Source organism: Hylobates moloch, unplaced genomic scaffold, assembly GCF_009828535.3.
Source record: "Hylobates moloch isolate HMO894 unplaced genomic scaffold, HMol_V3 SCAFFOLD_11, whole genome shotgun sequence".
Lineage (NCBI taxonomy): Eukaryota > Metazoa > Chordata > Mammalia > Primates > Hylobatidae > Hylobates > Hylobates moloch.
Window position 1 is genome coordinate 97,644,623 of NW_026652286.1, and position 17,631 is coordinate 97,662,253.

The following is a 17,631-nucleotide window of genomic DNA, read 5'->3' on the forward strand; positions in this document are numbered from 1 at the left end:
CTTGAATTAATTTTTGTATAAGGTGTAAGGAAGGGATCCAGTTTCAGCTTTCTACATATGGCTAGCCAGTTTTCCCAGCACCCTTTATTAAATAGGGAATCCTTTCCCCATTTCTTGTTTTTGTCAGGTTTGTCAAAGACCAGATAGTTGCAGATATGCGGCATTATTTCTGAGGGCTCTGTTCTGATCCGTTGATCTATGTCTCTGTTTTGGTACCAGTACCATGCTGTTTTGGTTACTGTAGCCTTGTAGTATAGTTTGAAGTCAGGTAGTGTGATGCCTCCAGCTTTGTTCTTTTGGCTTAGGATTGACTTGGCGATGCGGGCTCTTTTTTGGTTCCATATGAACTTTAAAGTAGTTTTTTCCAATTCTGTGAAGAAAGTCATTGGTAGCTTGATGGGGATGGCATTGAATCTATAAATTACCTTGGGCAGTATGGCCATTTTCACGATATTGATTCTTCCAACCCATGAGCATGGAATGTTCTTCCATTTGTTTGTATCCTCTTTTATTTCACTGAGCAGTGGTTTGTCCGTCAGGATCTTCTATGCAGGCATCATCAGGCCTCCATCAGAGGCAAGGTAGAAAAGAAAAATGACAGAGACCAACAGAAACTGAATTGTTTAGAGTGTAGTTTGAAGCTTTCAAAGGTTGTTCTCAGCTAAACTTCAGAACTGACAAAAAGTATGAGTTTCTGTTTTATTCTATAATGTTTTATATTATCCTGGGAAAAACTACCCTTTGGCCTTCAATGAAGCCTAGAATATTATTGCCATCATATTAGTCTTACTAGACAATTTATAGTTTATTATTATTTTCTCTTTTAGAAAGTACACTTTAAGGAGCCTTACTCTGATATGACAGATGAGAAAGGGAGAGAAGACTTTTCTCTGGCAGACTATCAGTGTTTGCCTCCCAAATCCCAGGACCAGGATGACATCAGAAATCAGGTAGAGCAGAAGAAAAAGATATAAACAGGAAGAAAGTACCCCGATTTTATAAATCCCAACAACTGGTAATTTAGAATGAGGGACTTTGGAGCTAACCTAAGAATATGGTGGCTTTTTTTTTTTTTGATGAAGTCTTGCGCTATCGCCCAGGCTGGAGTGCAGTGGCACAATCTCGACTCATTGCAACCTCCGCCTCCCAGGTTCAAACGATTCTCCTGCCTCAGCCTCCCGAGTAGCTGGGATTACAGGCCCATGCCAGCATGCCTGGCTAATTTTTGTTTTTTTAGTAGAGATGGGGTTTTGACATGTTGGCCAGGAGGGTCTCAAACTCCTGACCTCAGGTGATCTGCCCGCCTCTTCCTCCCAAAGTGCTGGGTTTACAGGCATAAGCCACTGTCCCTGGCCAGAATATAGTATTTTTTATTCCTTCCCACATTAGTGGGAAGATGATCCTAAGTCCTATTAGAACAAAGGAACTGCTTCAGGAGCATAGAGTGTTAAACTCTAAACAATTCAGTTCTTCTTGGTCTCTCTCCTTTTTTTTTTTTTTTCTCTTCTACTTTGTACTTCAGTGGTACAAAAGACCCTGGTCTAGGTAACCATATGAGTCAAAATCAGTTCTGTGATTTCTGAGGCTGATGTATCACGTTCATATCTTATTCCAGAATCAGCTGACTATTTTAATTTAACAAGATTATTCTTCAACTCTTACCAAAGCCAACAGTATCGCTGCATGCATAATGCCCCTACATGAACAATGTAGGAACTAGAAGATACTTAGGATTTGGTGAGTTTGTCAGACTGTTCTGTCCATGATGGGATTAAGGATTAAGGTCTACATAGTTGAGCTAAAAGTGTAACATCTCCCTCATATCAAAATGTGTCAGAATATTTTTGCCTGGTTTCATTTCTCCGGAGTTTTCACTGAAGCTTATGATATTATGATTAGCATTACACAATTTTTTTTCTGTTTTGTTTTTCCTTTAAAACATGTTTCTCAAGCAACCTGCATCTTTTATGAGAGAAGAGAGAGTGAGAGAGGAATTACCTCTGGACTATCATCAATATGTTATACCTAAAATCCAGGACCAAGACTCCCCTAGAGAACAGGTAGAACTGAGCACAGTAGGAGGACTGTATACCTTCTAAAAGGGGAACAAGGCTAAATTATATAACATTGAGGCTGAAGCCTGTCAAGCTAGCTTGTTTGTGGAATACATAGAATTAAGGGCTCCAGAATAAAGCTAAGAGTATAATGTTTTTGGTTATTTCAAAATGTGCCAGAATAATCTGGAATTTGCTTTAAAATACTCCAGGAAAAACACTGCAGAAGAGAAAGATAATAAAGCAAAATGTTGCTAATTGTTCAATCTGGGTAATTGTTGAATCTTGAGATTCATTATACTTTTTTTTTTCTACTTTGATGCATGTTTGGAAATTTTTATGTTGAAAACACACACACACACAGCTTTAACTGTATTCTCTTATCCTCACCTAGTGTCATTAATCTGGGATTGTCACTGAAGTCTATAATATTGTCACTAGCCCATCATTTCTGCTTAGACAATCAGTTTTGTATTTTGTTGTTCCTTTAGAACAAGCATATCAAACCACCCTCATCTTTTGAGAAATGGGAGATTGCAAGAGGAAATACTCCTGGAGTGCCACTGGTATGTTTCACACAATATTCAAGATCTAGTCTCTTCTAGAGAAGTAGAGCAGAATATAGTGAGTAAGTAGCAGAGTGTAAATTGCTTTTTTTTGGCTGAAGATCGACAGGGCAATGTAACTGCTTCAGGAATTTTGTGTTAAGGTCAGTAATAACAGGCAAAGAATATAACATTCTTTTGTTCTGTGATGTATCACACCATTCTGACCTATTGAAACTACTTCAGTCTTCTGAAGCTTTTACCATTGCCACAGGAATGATGATCCTGCTTGGATAACTTATGTTCAGTGTTTATATTGTCTTTTAGCACAGGAACTATGAGCAGGCCTCACGTGATATGACAGATGAGAGATGGAGGAAGGAGTTACTTCCAGAGCGCCATGGATATATTTTACATGAAATCCAAGATCCAGGCTCTGCCAGAGAGCAGGTAGAGCAGAGTGTATTAAAGAGTAAGCAACAGAAAGCAAATTAGAGTTTGAGCTGGGCTTGTCGTAGTTTCGTTACCAAAAAAGATCATGATGATCACGTTATCTGTTTTTAAGATTAGCAATAGTATTATTAATATTATTATGAATAACAGCTTACATTCATTGAACACTTACCACAGCCAAAATGGTTTTAGAATTTTATATGAAGTATCTTATTTGATTTTCATAATAACCGTAGAAGATAGATACTATTATTATCCTTGGTTTGTAGATGAAATTTAAGATTGCTTTGCAGGTAGAGTTAAAATCCAGAATGGTGACAAGAAGTATTATGTCTGCTTTTATGCCATAATATATCAGACTATTCTGACTTATTTAGATTACTTCAGGGCTATCACTGAAGCTTACAGTATTATCACTACTGTGATACCACTGCTCACACAATTTGGTAAGTGTTTTTGTATCTTTTAGAACTTATACTTTAGGCAGCAGCTATCTGTTTGGTCAGCTGAAAGATGGCCAGAGGATTTGCTTCTGGGTGGCCATTAGCACCTTTCACCCATGCACCAGAGAGATACTTCCAGCAGACGACAGGTAGAGCACCACAGGGTATGAGCAGTGGAATTTGGACAAGATTATAGGTACCTACTAAACTGGGAGTGGTCAGGCTGATCAAGAAGCACATTCCTGTTTTATTTCATATAGTGCAAAATGTATCCTGATATTATTATCCTAATCCTAAGATTATTTTAGGTATCCCATTGAAACCTAGGGTATTTTGGGGAGCATTTATTGTCCATTTGAAAAACTATATTTTAGATGTATTTTTATAAAAGGTATATTTCTGATGGCCATTGTCTTTTACAGTGTGAGAGGGGAAGAAATGAGCAGTTTCTGAGGGCAGGGGTTATAAGGATCTTCTACCCATGGCCAGTACTAGATCTCCATCAGTAAGCTGGTAGAGCATAAGGCAGGATCACCAAGAAATAAACTAATCAGGTTTGGGCTAGAGCCTGTTAGGTTTCTCTTGCCTAAGGTTTGGGGGCATTGAGTTAAGATCTGTAGTTTTTCAAGAAAATGTTACAACATCCTGGCCTACTAAGATTTTTCCATGGCTTAACTGAAGTTTAGTGTATTATCACTGGAATTTTACTCCTCTGTGCATAATTTTTATTTTCTGATTTTATGTTTTTAAAAACAAAGGCTTACGGCAACCAGCAGTGTTAGGCTGTATGAGAAACTGAAGAGAAATTTTCTCTTGGCCTCTTTAAGAGAGCCGAATTCAAAGGAGGCAAAGAAGCAGAAAATAGAGTTTGGGCTGCGGTTTTCAGGACCGAACTGCAACTCTTGGTGATTGTTAGTTTGGATCTGTAAGGTTGGCCTAAGGGTATGCTGCTGTGTTTTAGTCTACATTGTCATTTGTACATCCTGAGCCCTGCCAGGCTCTTTCGTACCTCAGGTCTTTTGCATATGTTTTTTCCTCTTGTCTGGACAGTCTTCCCTTTTTTCTTCATAAAGTCGGTCCCTTCTTATCCTTCAGGTTTCCGCTTAAATGTCACCTCCTTGGAAAAGACTATCCTTACCATCTTATCAAAAATAGATCTCCTTTTTTCTGTTTTTCCTCTATCCTTGCATTCTGTTTGTTTCCTTTTCAGTACAAAACAATTTGTAGTTAATTATTAATTTACTTGTTTTCTTATTGTCTAGAGATTTCCCACTAGCCCATAAGCTTCTTTGAGAGAGGTACCATACCTGTTTTGTTTACCATTGTATGAACAGCACTTGGCACAGTGGCTAGTACTTAGTAGTCACTCAGTAGATAGGTTTTGAATGTGTTAGCCAATCAATCAAACATCTATTGAGCACCTTTTAGGTGTTAGCCATTGTTTAAGTCCTAAATATCAAAGATACAGTTGTGAGCAAGACACAACACTCAAATTTCAGACAATCTAAAGAAGAGAGATTGATACATAAACATAATTATGAAGCAGCATAATTAGTGATAGAGGACCCATGGGGCATTCACAAAGCACACAAGAGGGGTACTTACTCTGGATATTCAATTCAGGTTACAGCTTTGGTGATCTGAATCTCTTCTTGTCCTTCTGCTGTTACTATCCCTGGAAATTTTCAACCCTGGAATAGCCTTTTCTCCTTTTTTTTTTTTTGAGACAGAGTCTTACTCTGTCACCCAGGCTGGAGTGCAGTTGTGCAATCTCAGCTCACTGCAACCACCGCCTCCCGGGTTCAAGTGATTCTTGTGCCTCAGCCTCCTGGGAAGCTGGGACTATAGGCATGTGCTACCAAGCCTGGCTAATTTTTGTGTTTTTAGTAGAGATGGGGTTTCGTCATGTTTGCCATGCTGGTCTCAAACTCCTGACCTCAGGTGACCCTCCTGCCTGAGCCTCCCAAAGGTGCTGGGATTATAGGTGTGAGCCACTGCGCCTGGCCATCTTTTCAGCTTTTATGCTGCCAAATAATCCAGCCTTTTTGAAGAAAACACTTTAATAGTATAGATTTATATCACATTCATACTTAGGATTTCCAGTCACAACTGGGTTCCCAGGGCTGCTTAGCATTTTTTTTTGCTTATTCCCTACCACCTTGCTCTCCAGTGCCCTACACTGACTATTCTAAATCTTAAACACTCCTTAAACTTCTTGCTGGACCCCCATATTCTCAACTTTCATACAGAAAATAAAAGCTATCACACAATAACTGCCTTAACCATTTACCTTCTTTTTGTTGCTGTTATTATTTATTCCTACTATCTCAGAGGAAAAGTTTTCTCTTCAAGCCCCACCAGCTAATTCTCTCCTCTTCAAAGTTAATCACTGTCAAGAGTTGTATGCATCCTTTGAGTCCTCTTCATAAGCATTTATACACATGTCAATGTAGACACATTAAAAAATTGTGATAAAATATACATACCATAAAATTTCCCATTTTAATCCTTTTTAAGTATACAGTTCAGTGGTGTTAAGTACACTCACATTTTTGTGCAACCATCACCACCATCCGTCTCCAGAGTTTTTTTCCATCTTGTAAAACTGAGACTGTATACACGTTAAACAGTAATTTCTCAGTCTCTTCTCCCCATGCCCCTGGCAACCACTATTCTACTTTCTGTCTTCATGAATTTGATTACTCTCGGTACCTCATAGTGAAATCATACAGTATTTGCCCTTTCGTGCCTGCCTTATTTCACTTAGCGTAATGCTATGGCATATTATAGGAGTTACTTCCTTTTTAAGGCTGAATAGTATTCCACTGAATGTATATACTACATTTTGATTATCCATTTATCCATTGACTGTTCCACAATCAGTTTTCTCTGTTCTAGACCGTCCTGCACAGTATGAATCCTGTTGTGTAAGGTTCCTTTTACTCAGCATAATGTTTCTGAGATTCATTGATGTTGCTGCAACAATAATGTGTTCTTTGCATTGCTGTATAGCATTCCATTATTTGAATATATCACAGTTTGTTTATTCAATCTCCTGTTGATGGCCATCTGGGTTGTTTCCTGTTTGTAGCTATTTGGTACTGGGAATGGGGTGCTGCTACAACAAATATCGAAAAAATGTGGAAATGGCTAAAAAAATGGGTAATGGATAGAGGTGAAGAATTTTAAGGCCCATGACAGAGAAAGCCTGTATCATTTTTTAAATTATTGTTATATTTTGAAACAGACTGTCACTCAGTTGCCCAGGCTGGATTGTAGTGGTACAATCATAGCTCACTGAAGCCTCAAATGGGTGGCTTAAGTGATCCTCCTGCCTCAGCCTCCTAAGTAGCTAGGACTAGAGGTTGTGCTACCCGTGCTTGGCTAATGTTTATATTTTTGTAGAGACAGGGTCTTGCTGTAATGCCTACTCTGGTCTTGAGCTCCTGGCCTCAAGTGATCCTCCTGCCTCAGCCTCCCAAAGTGTTAGGATTGCAGGTGTGAGCCACTGCTCCTGGCCATCATTTTAGAGAATATCTTCGTTGTTATAAGCAAAATATTGGTGGATATGTCTACATTAAAGATACTGCCAGATGGGCATGGTGGCTCATGCCTATAATCCCAGCACTTTGGGAGGCTGAGGTGAATGGATCACTTGAGACCAGAAGTTTGAGACCAGACTGGCCAACAAGGTGAAACCCTGTTTCTACTAAAAATATAAAAATTAGCCAGGCATAGTGGCATGCATCTGTAATCGCAGCTACAAGGGTGGCTGAGGCACAAGAATCACTTGAACTCGGGAGGCGGAGGTTGCAGTGAGCCGAGATCACACCACTGCACTCCAGCCTGGGCGAAAGAGCAAAACTCTGTCTCATAAATAAATAAATAAATAAACAAACTGCCAGTGAAGCTCGAGGAAATGAGGAACATGTTATTGGAAACTGGGGGAAAGGTAATCCTTGTTATTTAGTGGTAGGAAGCTTAGCTAAATTGTGTCCTACAGTTGTATGGAAGGCATAACTTCTAAGCAATGAACTTGGAAATTTAGCTGAGATTTGCAAGCAAAGTGTTAAAGGTATGGTGTAGTTTCTTCTTGTCACTCCCCAGAGAGGCTGCCAGGGTCTGTCTGGAATCCCTCTCTCCATGTTGTGGACTAGAAATTATTCAGGCAGTAAGCTGGGACAATTGTAGTACTGACCACATTTGTTTACTGTCTATGAGAAATAATTATCCTGTGCTTTCTTATAGCCAGTGTTTAAAAACCATTGTTGTATAGATTTTTGTTTGTTTTTTGTTTTTTTAGTCTTCAGGCAGGAAGGTAAATTCCGTTCTATTATTGCATTGTGGCTTCAAGCAGAAGTCTCTTTATTTAAATATTACTTAATTTCATTCTAATTGACCTATTACCTTTTTGGCTCTATCTCTTCATATTATCTTATAATAGTTGCTCTGAGGATTACAATATACATACCAAACCTTTCACAGTCTACTTTGAGTTAATAGTTTACCACATTAAGTAAATGTAGAAGCTTTATAATCAGATAGGTCCTTTTACCCTTTCCCCTTTATGTTATAATTGTCATAGGTGTTCCATCTACCTACACTGAAAACTCCATTTTTTTGCCTTCAATAATCATACATGTTTTTATGAAAAACTTGAGAGAGTCTCTATTTTTTTTTTTTTTTGGAGACAGAGTCTCACTCTGTCGCCTAGGCGGGAGTGCAGTGGTGTGATCTCAGCTCACTGCATCCTCTGCTTCCCCTGGTTCAAGCGATTCTCTTGCCTCAGCCTCCTGAGTACCTGGGATTACAGGTGCATACCACTATGCCTGGCTAATGTTTGTATTTTTAGTAGAGAGGGGGTTTCGCCATGTTAGTCAGGCTGGTCTGAAACTCCTGACCTCGTGATCCGCCAGCCTCAGCCTCTCAAAGTGCTGGGATTACAGGCGTGAACCACTCTGCCCGGCCGAGAGTCTCTACTTATTGACTCTTTTTGTTGCTTGTCTTTCATTCCTGAAGTTTCAAATTCCTCCCTGGTATCATTTTCCAGCTAACTTTCTTTACCTTTTCTTGTAGTGCAGGTCTTGTAGCAATGCATTTGCTTAATTTTCTTTTGTCTGAGAATATCTCTTTTGTCATCAGTCCTAAAATATATTTTTACTGGATATAGATTTCTGGGTTGACAGTTCTTTTCTTTCAGCACATTAAAAATATTGTTCCACTGTCTTCTGGTTTCCAGTCTTCGATAGCAAATTTGTAATTATTTGAGTCATTGTTCTTCTATATGTCATCTGTCTGTTTTTTCTGGCTACTTTCAAAACTCTTGTTATTTTTTGGTTTCCAGCAGTTTAATTATGATGTGTCTGGGCATAATGTTTTGTCCCATCTCAGGTATGATGAACATTTTCAATCTGTAAATCTATATCTTTGACCAAATTTGGGAAGTTTTTTGCCATTATGTCTTCAAATTTTTTTACGTACCAATTATTTTCTCCTTTCCTTCTGCAACTCCAGTGACACAAATGTTAGACCTTTTGATATTGTCCCACAGATGCATCATTGACATGATGTTCATTTTTTTCAGTCTTATTTTTTCTCTTTGTTCTTCACAGTAGATCATTTATATTGATCCAATAGATTCAAGTTCACTGACTTTTTTTTCATTCTTCTATTGAGTCTATCCAGTGAAATTTTGATTTCACATATTGTGTTTTTCTGTCTCTAAAATTTGGATCTGTATTTTTTTAACAGTTTTTATTTTTGTGGTGAGAACTTCTGTATTTTCATTTACTTCAGTTGGGTTTGCCTTTACCTCATAGATAAAGTATTAATCACTGCTTTAAAAGTTTTGTCTGTTAATTCAACATCCGGGTCACCCTGGAGTTGGGATCTGTTTATTATCTTTAACCCTCAAAATTGGTCACATCTTCCTGCTTTCTTCTATGTCAACTAATTTTAAGTTGTATCCTAGACTTTTTTTTTTTTTTTTTTTTTTTGAGATGGAGTCTTGCTCTGTCACCCAGGCTGGAGTGCAGTGGCATGATCTTGGCTCACTGCAACCTCTGCTTCCTGAATTCAAGTGATTCTCATGTCACAGCCTTCCTAGTAGCTGGGATTACAGGCGCCCACCACCACACCTGGCTAATTTTTTTTATTTTTAGTGGAGACGGGCTTTCACCATGTTGGCCAGGCCGGTCTTGAACTCCTGACCTCAAGTACTCCACCTGCCTTGGCCTCCCAAAGTGCTGGGATTACAGGCATGAGCCACCATGCCAGCCTAACATTTCTAATATTATATTTTGAGACTCTGGTTTCTGTTAAAATCCTCTAAAGAATATTGTATCTTTGTTTGTTTGTTCTAGCAGGCAGTCAGCCTGGTTAAATTCCAACTGTAAGTGATCTCTCCTATGCACAGTGGCTCCAATGTTAGTTTAGTTTTCAAAGCTTTCATTATACTCCTATAGGTCTGTCCCATGCATGCACAATTCAAGGGGGATTCTGAGATATATGCCAGTTCACACACAGTATTAAGGGGTCCACTTTCTAGCTCACTTCTCTCTAGGTTACCCCCTATGCTCTCCAGATCCCAGGAGCTACATTTCTCAGAAGTCTTAGTTACGATCAATGATAGCAAGAGAGAGAGCCCATAGTGTGCTTCGTCATTGGCCAGTACTGGGAGTCCAGTTTTCTTTATTGAAAACAGAAAGTAATTTCATTTTTATTGTAGAAAAGATAAACACAAATGAAAAAGATAACCATAAATTTTAGAGATATTTCACATTAACATTTTGCTGTATAGATTTTCAGACTTTTAGAGTCACAAAACAAATAAATAACTTCTAAAATAATAATACCTTTATTGATATATACAGTTTATTCTTGTCATTCATAGTGGTTGTGTTATATAAAGTTGTTACAAACACTGAATCAGGAAATACTGAATTTTTGCTCCTAGGGGAGATACTGGGGTAGATTCCTGCAAGCCTCTGGTCATACCATTTTTGTCAACTAATCAATACATAACCTTATTTTATATATATTTCTCTTTAAAACACCTTATTTAATATATATGGTTGATCTGTTAACATGAACTCACAGCCAACAGCACTGTAACTCATGCTGGAATGAAGCTTATCTAACATGCATATTTTTTCCATAAGGTACACCACTGCGTTTTTGTGCTTAGTAATAATAGATAGTACTTCAGCTATGCATGGGGACCATTTTAACAGTGAAATCACCAACATAGAACACAAAAATGCAGAAACTTGGCACCAAATAGACTGCAAAAAGAACATTTGTTTACAGTATGAGAGCTGAAACAAAAAGGCAGAGTATCACCTTGGTCAGCCTCAGTTGGCAACATGCATATTGGATGACTCAAATTTTTCACAGCTCTGTGCATGTCTGCAAAGGCCTGCAAAAGCACCATGAGTATTGGGATTACACATAAATTTTAGTGAATAGGCAAATTTGCAAATATGGAATATGCAAATAATGAATGACTATAATTCACATATACAATTGACCTATTTAAAGTATACAGTATTTTTAGTATTTACAGGGTTGTGCAAAAATCACAGGTTGTGTTTGTGGCATTAACCACAATTAATCTGAGAACATTTTCATCACCCCCCGAAAAGTCCTGTACCACGCCACTTTTCCCTTTATCCCCACCTCCAGTCCTATGCAACCACTAAGCTATTTTCTGTCTTTACAGATTTGCCTATTCTGGGTAGTCTGTATAAAGGAGACCATGAAAGATGTGGCCTTTTGTGACTGGCTTCTTTCACTTAGCATGTGTTTTCAAAATCCATTGATGTAGCATATAGCAGTACTTTGTTCCTATTCATTGCTGAAAAATATTCCATTTTGTGCATAGAGCACATTTTATTTATCAATTCATCTATTGATGGAAGTTTGGCTTATTTCTTCTTGGCTATTAGGAATAATACTGCTGTGAACATTTGTGTACAAGTTTTTATTTTGTGGGCATATTTTTCACTTCTCTTGGGCGTATTATACCTCATAGTGGAATTGGTGGAACATATGATAACTGTGCTTAACCTTTTGAGGACCTGCCAAACTGATTTTTCCAAAGTGGCCGCACCATTTTTCATTCCCACCAGCAGTATATGAGGGCTCAAACTTCTCCATATCCTCACCAACACTTGTTACCTGTATTTTTAATTATTGCCATCCAAGTGGGTGTGAAGTAGCATCTCACTGTACTTTTGATTTGTATTTTCCTGTTAGCTAATGATGTTGAACACCTTTTCATGTGCTTACTGACCATTTGTATATCTTGTTTGGAGAACTGTTAGATGCTTTGCCCATTTTGTAATTGGGTTATTTGCGTTATGATTATTGAGTATGAGAATTAATAATATGTTCCACATACAAGTCCCTTATCAGATACATATTATTTGCAAATGTTCTTCTGTTCTGTGGGTTGCCTTTCACTTTCTCGTTGGTTTCCTCTGCAGCACAAAAGTTTTTAATTTTGATAAAGTCCAATTTGTCTACTTTTTCTTTCATGGTTTGTGCTTTTATTGTCATATCTAAGAACCCATTACCTAAGCCAAAATCACAAAGATTGACTCCTATGCGTTCTTCTAAGTCTTATCGTATTAGCTCTTATATTTAGGCCTATGATGCATTTTGAGTAAATTTTTGTGTATAGTGTTAGGGAACGGTCCAACTTCATTCTTTTGCATGTGGATAACCTGTGTCCCAGAATCATTTGTTAAAAAGACGTTTATTTTTCAATTGAATTGTCTTGGCACTCTTATTGAAAATCAACTCATTATAAATGTAAGAGTTTATTTCTGAACTCTCACTTTTATTCCATTGATCTATAGCATATCTATCCTTGTATTAGTACAATTTGTCTTGATTATTATATCTTTGTAGTAAGTTTTCATGTTAGAAAGAGTGAGTACCCTAACTTTGTTCTTTTTCAAGACTGTCTTAGCTATTCTGGGACCCTTGCATTTTCACAAGAATTTTAGGATCATCTTGTCAATTTCTGCCAAGAATCAACTGACATTTTGATGGAGATTTATTAAATTTGTTGATCGATTTGGGGAATGCTGCCATCTTAACAATATTGGGTCTTCCAGTCCATAAACATGGGATGTCTTTCCATTATATAGGTCATCTTTCATTTTTTTAAAACAATGTTTTGTATGTTTCAGAGTATAAAATTCACACTTCCTCTGTTAAATTTCTAAGTGTTTTATTCTTTTTGAAGATACTGTAAATGTAAATTTTTTCTTAATTACTTTCTAGATTGTTCGTTACAAGTATAGAAATACAATTGATTTTTGTATATTGATCGTGTATCCTGCAACCTCGTTGAAAGATAAATAACTCTTAAACTTAAGAGATGAAATAATTTTAAACTTTTTATTTCTAAAAGTTGGAGATCATTATTTGACCCATATAATGTCCAAGTAGATATACCAAGTTATGTTATAAGGCTTTCCAGGTAAACATGGGTGAAAATTAGCCTGTTTCCTCCATGCCATTCCAGTTGATTGATGTAATATTTTCTCTGGACTCATGCCCACTAAGAGGGTTGTATAAATTCAAAGTGATCATATATATAATTGAAATATTAACGAATCTGGCTATTTATCCTAGATTCTATTCCAGGCGCACTCATGACAGGGATTTCAAGTGACCACTTTAAAAGAATTTTCATTCTGAACATTTTAATTTTTTGTTTATTCATATTTTTGACCTGAACCCTTTTCTTCGATTTATTATTTTATGTTTGGTTAATTCCTTCTGAAACGGCTTCCTTTCATTCTTTTTTGATTTTATTCTTTATATTCACTTTTTTTTCTCTTTCTTTATCCAATTGAGCCCAAGTTTGCAAAAGAAAAGGATAAAAAGATCAAAATGGTTCATGGGGTAGTTTTTGATAATTTTGTCACTTTGTGTGACTGGACCTTCTAACAGGCTTATGATGGATATCAATCAGGATTGAGCACTGAATTCCAAGCTCCACTGGCATTTCAGTCTGGCGTAGATAAAGAAGAAGATAAGAAAGAGGTATGTAATGATACTGCTTTTGGACCCTAACATTTCTACTATGATAGTATTAATATTTGAGAAATTGGAAACAATTTGTTGTGTCCTAACACATGAAAGAGCTAATACCACAAATTTCATAAATCAAATAAAAGTTGCTTGACTCATTATAATGTGTTGAATTTCTTTTCCAAGCTCCTATGAGTTAGGGTACATTGATGTGAAATCAATTATTTGATACTAATAAATTTCTCCAGCTAATGTATATTTGCCACTATAACTTATTTAAAGGAAGATAATTACTTTATGGCTTTCTTTTTTTTTCTCTCTCTTTTCAATCTAAAGTTAGTTTAAACCAATAGTTCTTAACCCTGGCCATGCACCAGAATCAGATGGGGAGCTTTTTTCAAAATACAAATATGCCTAGATCTAAACCAGATATACCAAATCAGTAACTGAAAACGCAGGTTTAGGGCATTTTTGTTTTTTAAAAATACCACTGGTGATTCTGATGCATCCTCAGTATTAAGAGCTACTATTTAGACCTTCAATAATTTTTACCAAAAAGTCCTGCACTACTTTGGTATATACATAGACATGCTTTTTGCTCATTGAATAGCTTGTGTATTTAAAAGAGTATATATAAATCCAGAGGTATGAACAGATCACACACAGTCTAGTAGCACTTGCTTTTATTCTACTTGTTTAATTTATGAGTCTGAGGCTTTAGTATACCTCAGCCCTTCTACCCTCCTCCGTGCCATGTTAGGCTAGAGTAAAGAGTAAATACTTTCTCTGGTTTGCCTATTAACATATAATAGCTATCGGCCGGGCGCGGTGGCTCACGCTTGTAATCCCAGCACTTTGGGAGGCCGAGGCGGGCGGATCACGAGGTCAGGAGATCGAGACCACGGTGAAACCCCGTCTCTACTAAAAATACAAAAAAAATACAAAAACATTAGCCGGGCGTGGTGGCGGGCGCCTGTAGTCCCAGCTACTCGGAGAGGCTGAGGCAGGAGAATGGCGTGAACCCGGGAGGCGGAGCTTGCAGTGAGCCGAGATTGCGCCACTGCACTCCAGCCTGGGTGACAGAGCGAGACTCCGTCTCCAAAAAAAAAAAAAAAAATATAATAGCTATGTGCTTGAAAATATAAAATTATTGTGTGTGTGACATCCTGAGTGACCATAGACAGAAGGAAATAAAAGACTTAATCCCATGTAACTTCTATATTATCTGTTTTTGTTTGCTTGTGTTTGTTTTTGTCTATGATATAAGAATATTTTTCTTCTTTGGAAATTCCTCTGAAAGCAGAATCTTAGTACTTTTAACTTCTTTCCTTTAGCGTCAAAAGCAGTACCTGAGACATAGACGACTTTTCATGGATATTGAGAGAGAACAAGTAAAAGAACAACAAAGGCAAAAAGAACAAAAGAAGAAAATTGAAAAGTAAGTTATTTGATCTGCCCTGTGAGCCTTAAATTGCCAATCAAGATGTTTTTGGAAGATGAACTTTAGAAAAAGGTAATGGTTTTGCCCTCTGATTCATATTGAAAACAGCTGTTTTTTATCTGGGTGAAGTATTGGAAGATGGTGAACAGCTATGGTTTGGTTTTTTGGTTCGATTTTCTATTAGACTTGATTTTTCTAGGGCAATTTTAGACTCACAGCAAAATTGAGCAGAAAGTACAGAGAGTATACCCTCTGCCCCACAAATGTGTAGCCTCTCCTACTGCCACTATCCTGCACCATAGTGGTACAATTTATTAGAATTGATGAACCTACATTGAGACATTATTATTACCCAAAGTCCATAGTTTACGTTAAGGTTCACCTTTGGTGTTAGGCATTCTATGGGTTTTGACAAATACATAATGTCATGTGGCTACCATTATGGTATTATACAAAGTGCTTTCGCTTCGCTAAAATCCTCTGTGCTCTGCCTGTTCCTCCCTCTTTACACCCTATCCTGTGGTAACCACTGAGCTCTCTGCTGTCTGCATGGTTTTGCCTTTTCCAGAATGTCATATAGTTGGAATCATACAGTATGTATGTAACCTTTTCAGATTGGCTTTTTATACTTAGAAATATGCATGTACGTTTCCTCTAGTGCTTTTTTATGGCTTGATAGCTCATTTATTTTTAGCACTGAATAATATCCCATTATCTGAATGTATCACAGTTTAGTTATTCATTCACCTACTGAAGGACATATTATTTGCTGCCAATATTTAGCAATTATGAATAAAGCTGCTTTAAAATCTATGTACAAGTTTTTGTGAGGGCATACATTTTTAGCTCATTTGAGTAAATAACAAGGAGTATGATTGCTGGATCATATGGTAAAAATATATTTAGCTTTATAAGACACTACCAAACTGTCTTCCTAAGTGGCTATACCATTTTGCATTCCCACCAGCAAGGAATGAGAGTTCCTGTTCCTTGACATCCTTGCCAGCATTTGGTGGTGTCAGTATTTTGGATTTTGGCCATTCTAGTAGGTGTGTAGTAGTGTCTCATTGTTTTAATTTTCACTTCCCTAATGACACATAATATGGAGCACCTTTTCACATGCTTGTCATCTGTATATCTTCTTTGGTGATGTGTCTGTTCATTTTTCTTATTGTTGAATTTTAAGAGTTCTTTGTATATTTTGAATAACAGTTCTTTATCAGTCTTTTATAAACATTTTTTCCCCAGTCTGTAGCATGTCGTCTCATCTGTTGACAGTATCTTTTGCAGAGCAAAATGAAGTCTGCCTAATCAGTTCTTTCTTTCATGGATTGTGCCTTTGGTGTTATATATAAAAAAAGTCGCTGCCATACCCAAAGTCACTTAGATTTTCTCCTGTGTTACCTTCTAGGAGTTTTGTAGTTTTGCATTTTACATTTTTCTCTATGATCCATTTTGTTAATTTTTGTGAGAGGTGTAAGATCTGTGTTTAGAGTCATTTTTTTTCATTGGATGTCCAGTTGTTCCAGCACCATTTGTCGAAAAGACCATCTTTTATTAATCATATTGCCTTTGCTCTTTTGTTAAAAATCAGTTGACTGCATTTATGTGGCTCTGTTTTTTGGACTTAGTTCTCTGTTCTGTTCCACTGATCTCTTTGTTCTGTTCCATTGATCTATTTGTCTTGATATTTGTCATACCACACTGTCTTGATTATTGTAGCTTTACTTACATATTTTTATTGATACATAATAATTGTACATATTTATGGGATACATGTAATATTTTGATACCATGCAATGTATATGATCAAATGTGTGATGTGTAATGATCAAATCAGAGTAATCAGGATATCTGTCATCTCAAACATTATGATTTCTTTGTGTTGGGAACATTTCAAATCTTCTAGCTGTTTTGAAATATACAATAAATTATTGTTAACTAGAGTCACCCTACTGTGCTACCAATAAGTAGAATTTATTCTGCCTATCTAACTGTATTTTTATACCCATTAACCCATTCTTCATCCCCTCCTCCCTTCCCACCCTCTGGTTAACTATCATTCTACTTTCTACCTCTACGGGATCAGCTTTTTTAGTTCCCACATGTGAGTGAGAACATGCGATGTTTGTCTTTCTGTGCCTGGCTTATTTGATTTAACATAATGACTTCCAGTTCCATCTGTGTTGCAGCAAATGACAGGATTTCATTCTTTTTTGTGGCCGAATAGTATTCCATTGTGTATATGTACCACATTTTCTTTGTGTCCCTCTGTTGAAGACACTTACGTTGATTCAATATCTTGACAATTGTGAATGGTGTCACAGTAAACATGGGGGTACAGGTATCCCTTTGATACACTGATTTCTTTTCCTTTGAATAAATACCCAATAGTGGAGTTGCTGGATCATCTGAAAGTTCTGTTTTTAGGGTTTTTTTTTTAGAAATCTCCATACTGTTTTCCATAATTTCTGTATTAATTTACATTCCCACCAACAGTGTATAAGAGTTCCCTTTTCTCTACATCCTCACCAGCTTTTGTTACTTTTTGTTGTTTTGATAATTGCCATTTTAACTGTGGTGAGATGATATCTCATTGTGGGTAAGTTCGGTTGATCCTCAGGCACCCGGATGACAAGCATGAGTGC

The 17,631-nt window shown here is 37.1% G+C and overlaps 1 protein-coding gene across 8 annotated transcripts in view; it reads left to right on the plus strand.

Moving 5' to 3' along the window:
- CCDC15 (coiled-coil domain containing 15) overlaps positions 1-17,631 on the plus strand; it is a 98,679-nt gene that overhangs the window by 38,595 nt on the left and 42,453 nt on the right. For 4 of the 8 annotated variants that reach the window (XM_058446206.1, XM_058446207.1, XM_058446210.1 and 1 more), the window contains 6 exons: positions 828-950; positions 1,953-2,060; positions 2,546-2,620; positions 2,927-3,049; positions 13,462-13,554; positions 14,877-14,980. In XM_058446206.1, the coding sequence (XP_058302189.1) occupies positions 828-950; positions 1,953-2,060; positions 2,546-2,620; positions 2,927-3,049; positions 13,462-13,554; positions 14,877-14,980 (626 nt within the window). The remainder of the gene's footprint in view (positions 1-827; positions 951-1,952; positions 2,061-2,545; positions 2,621-2,926; positions 3,050-13,461; positions 13,555-14,876; positions 14,981-17,631) is intronic. The other 4 variants (XM_032167811.2, XM_058446208.1, XM_058446209.1 and 1 more) reach the window with 4 other exon arrangements.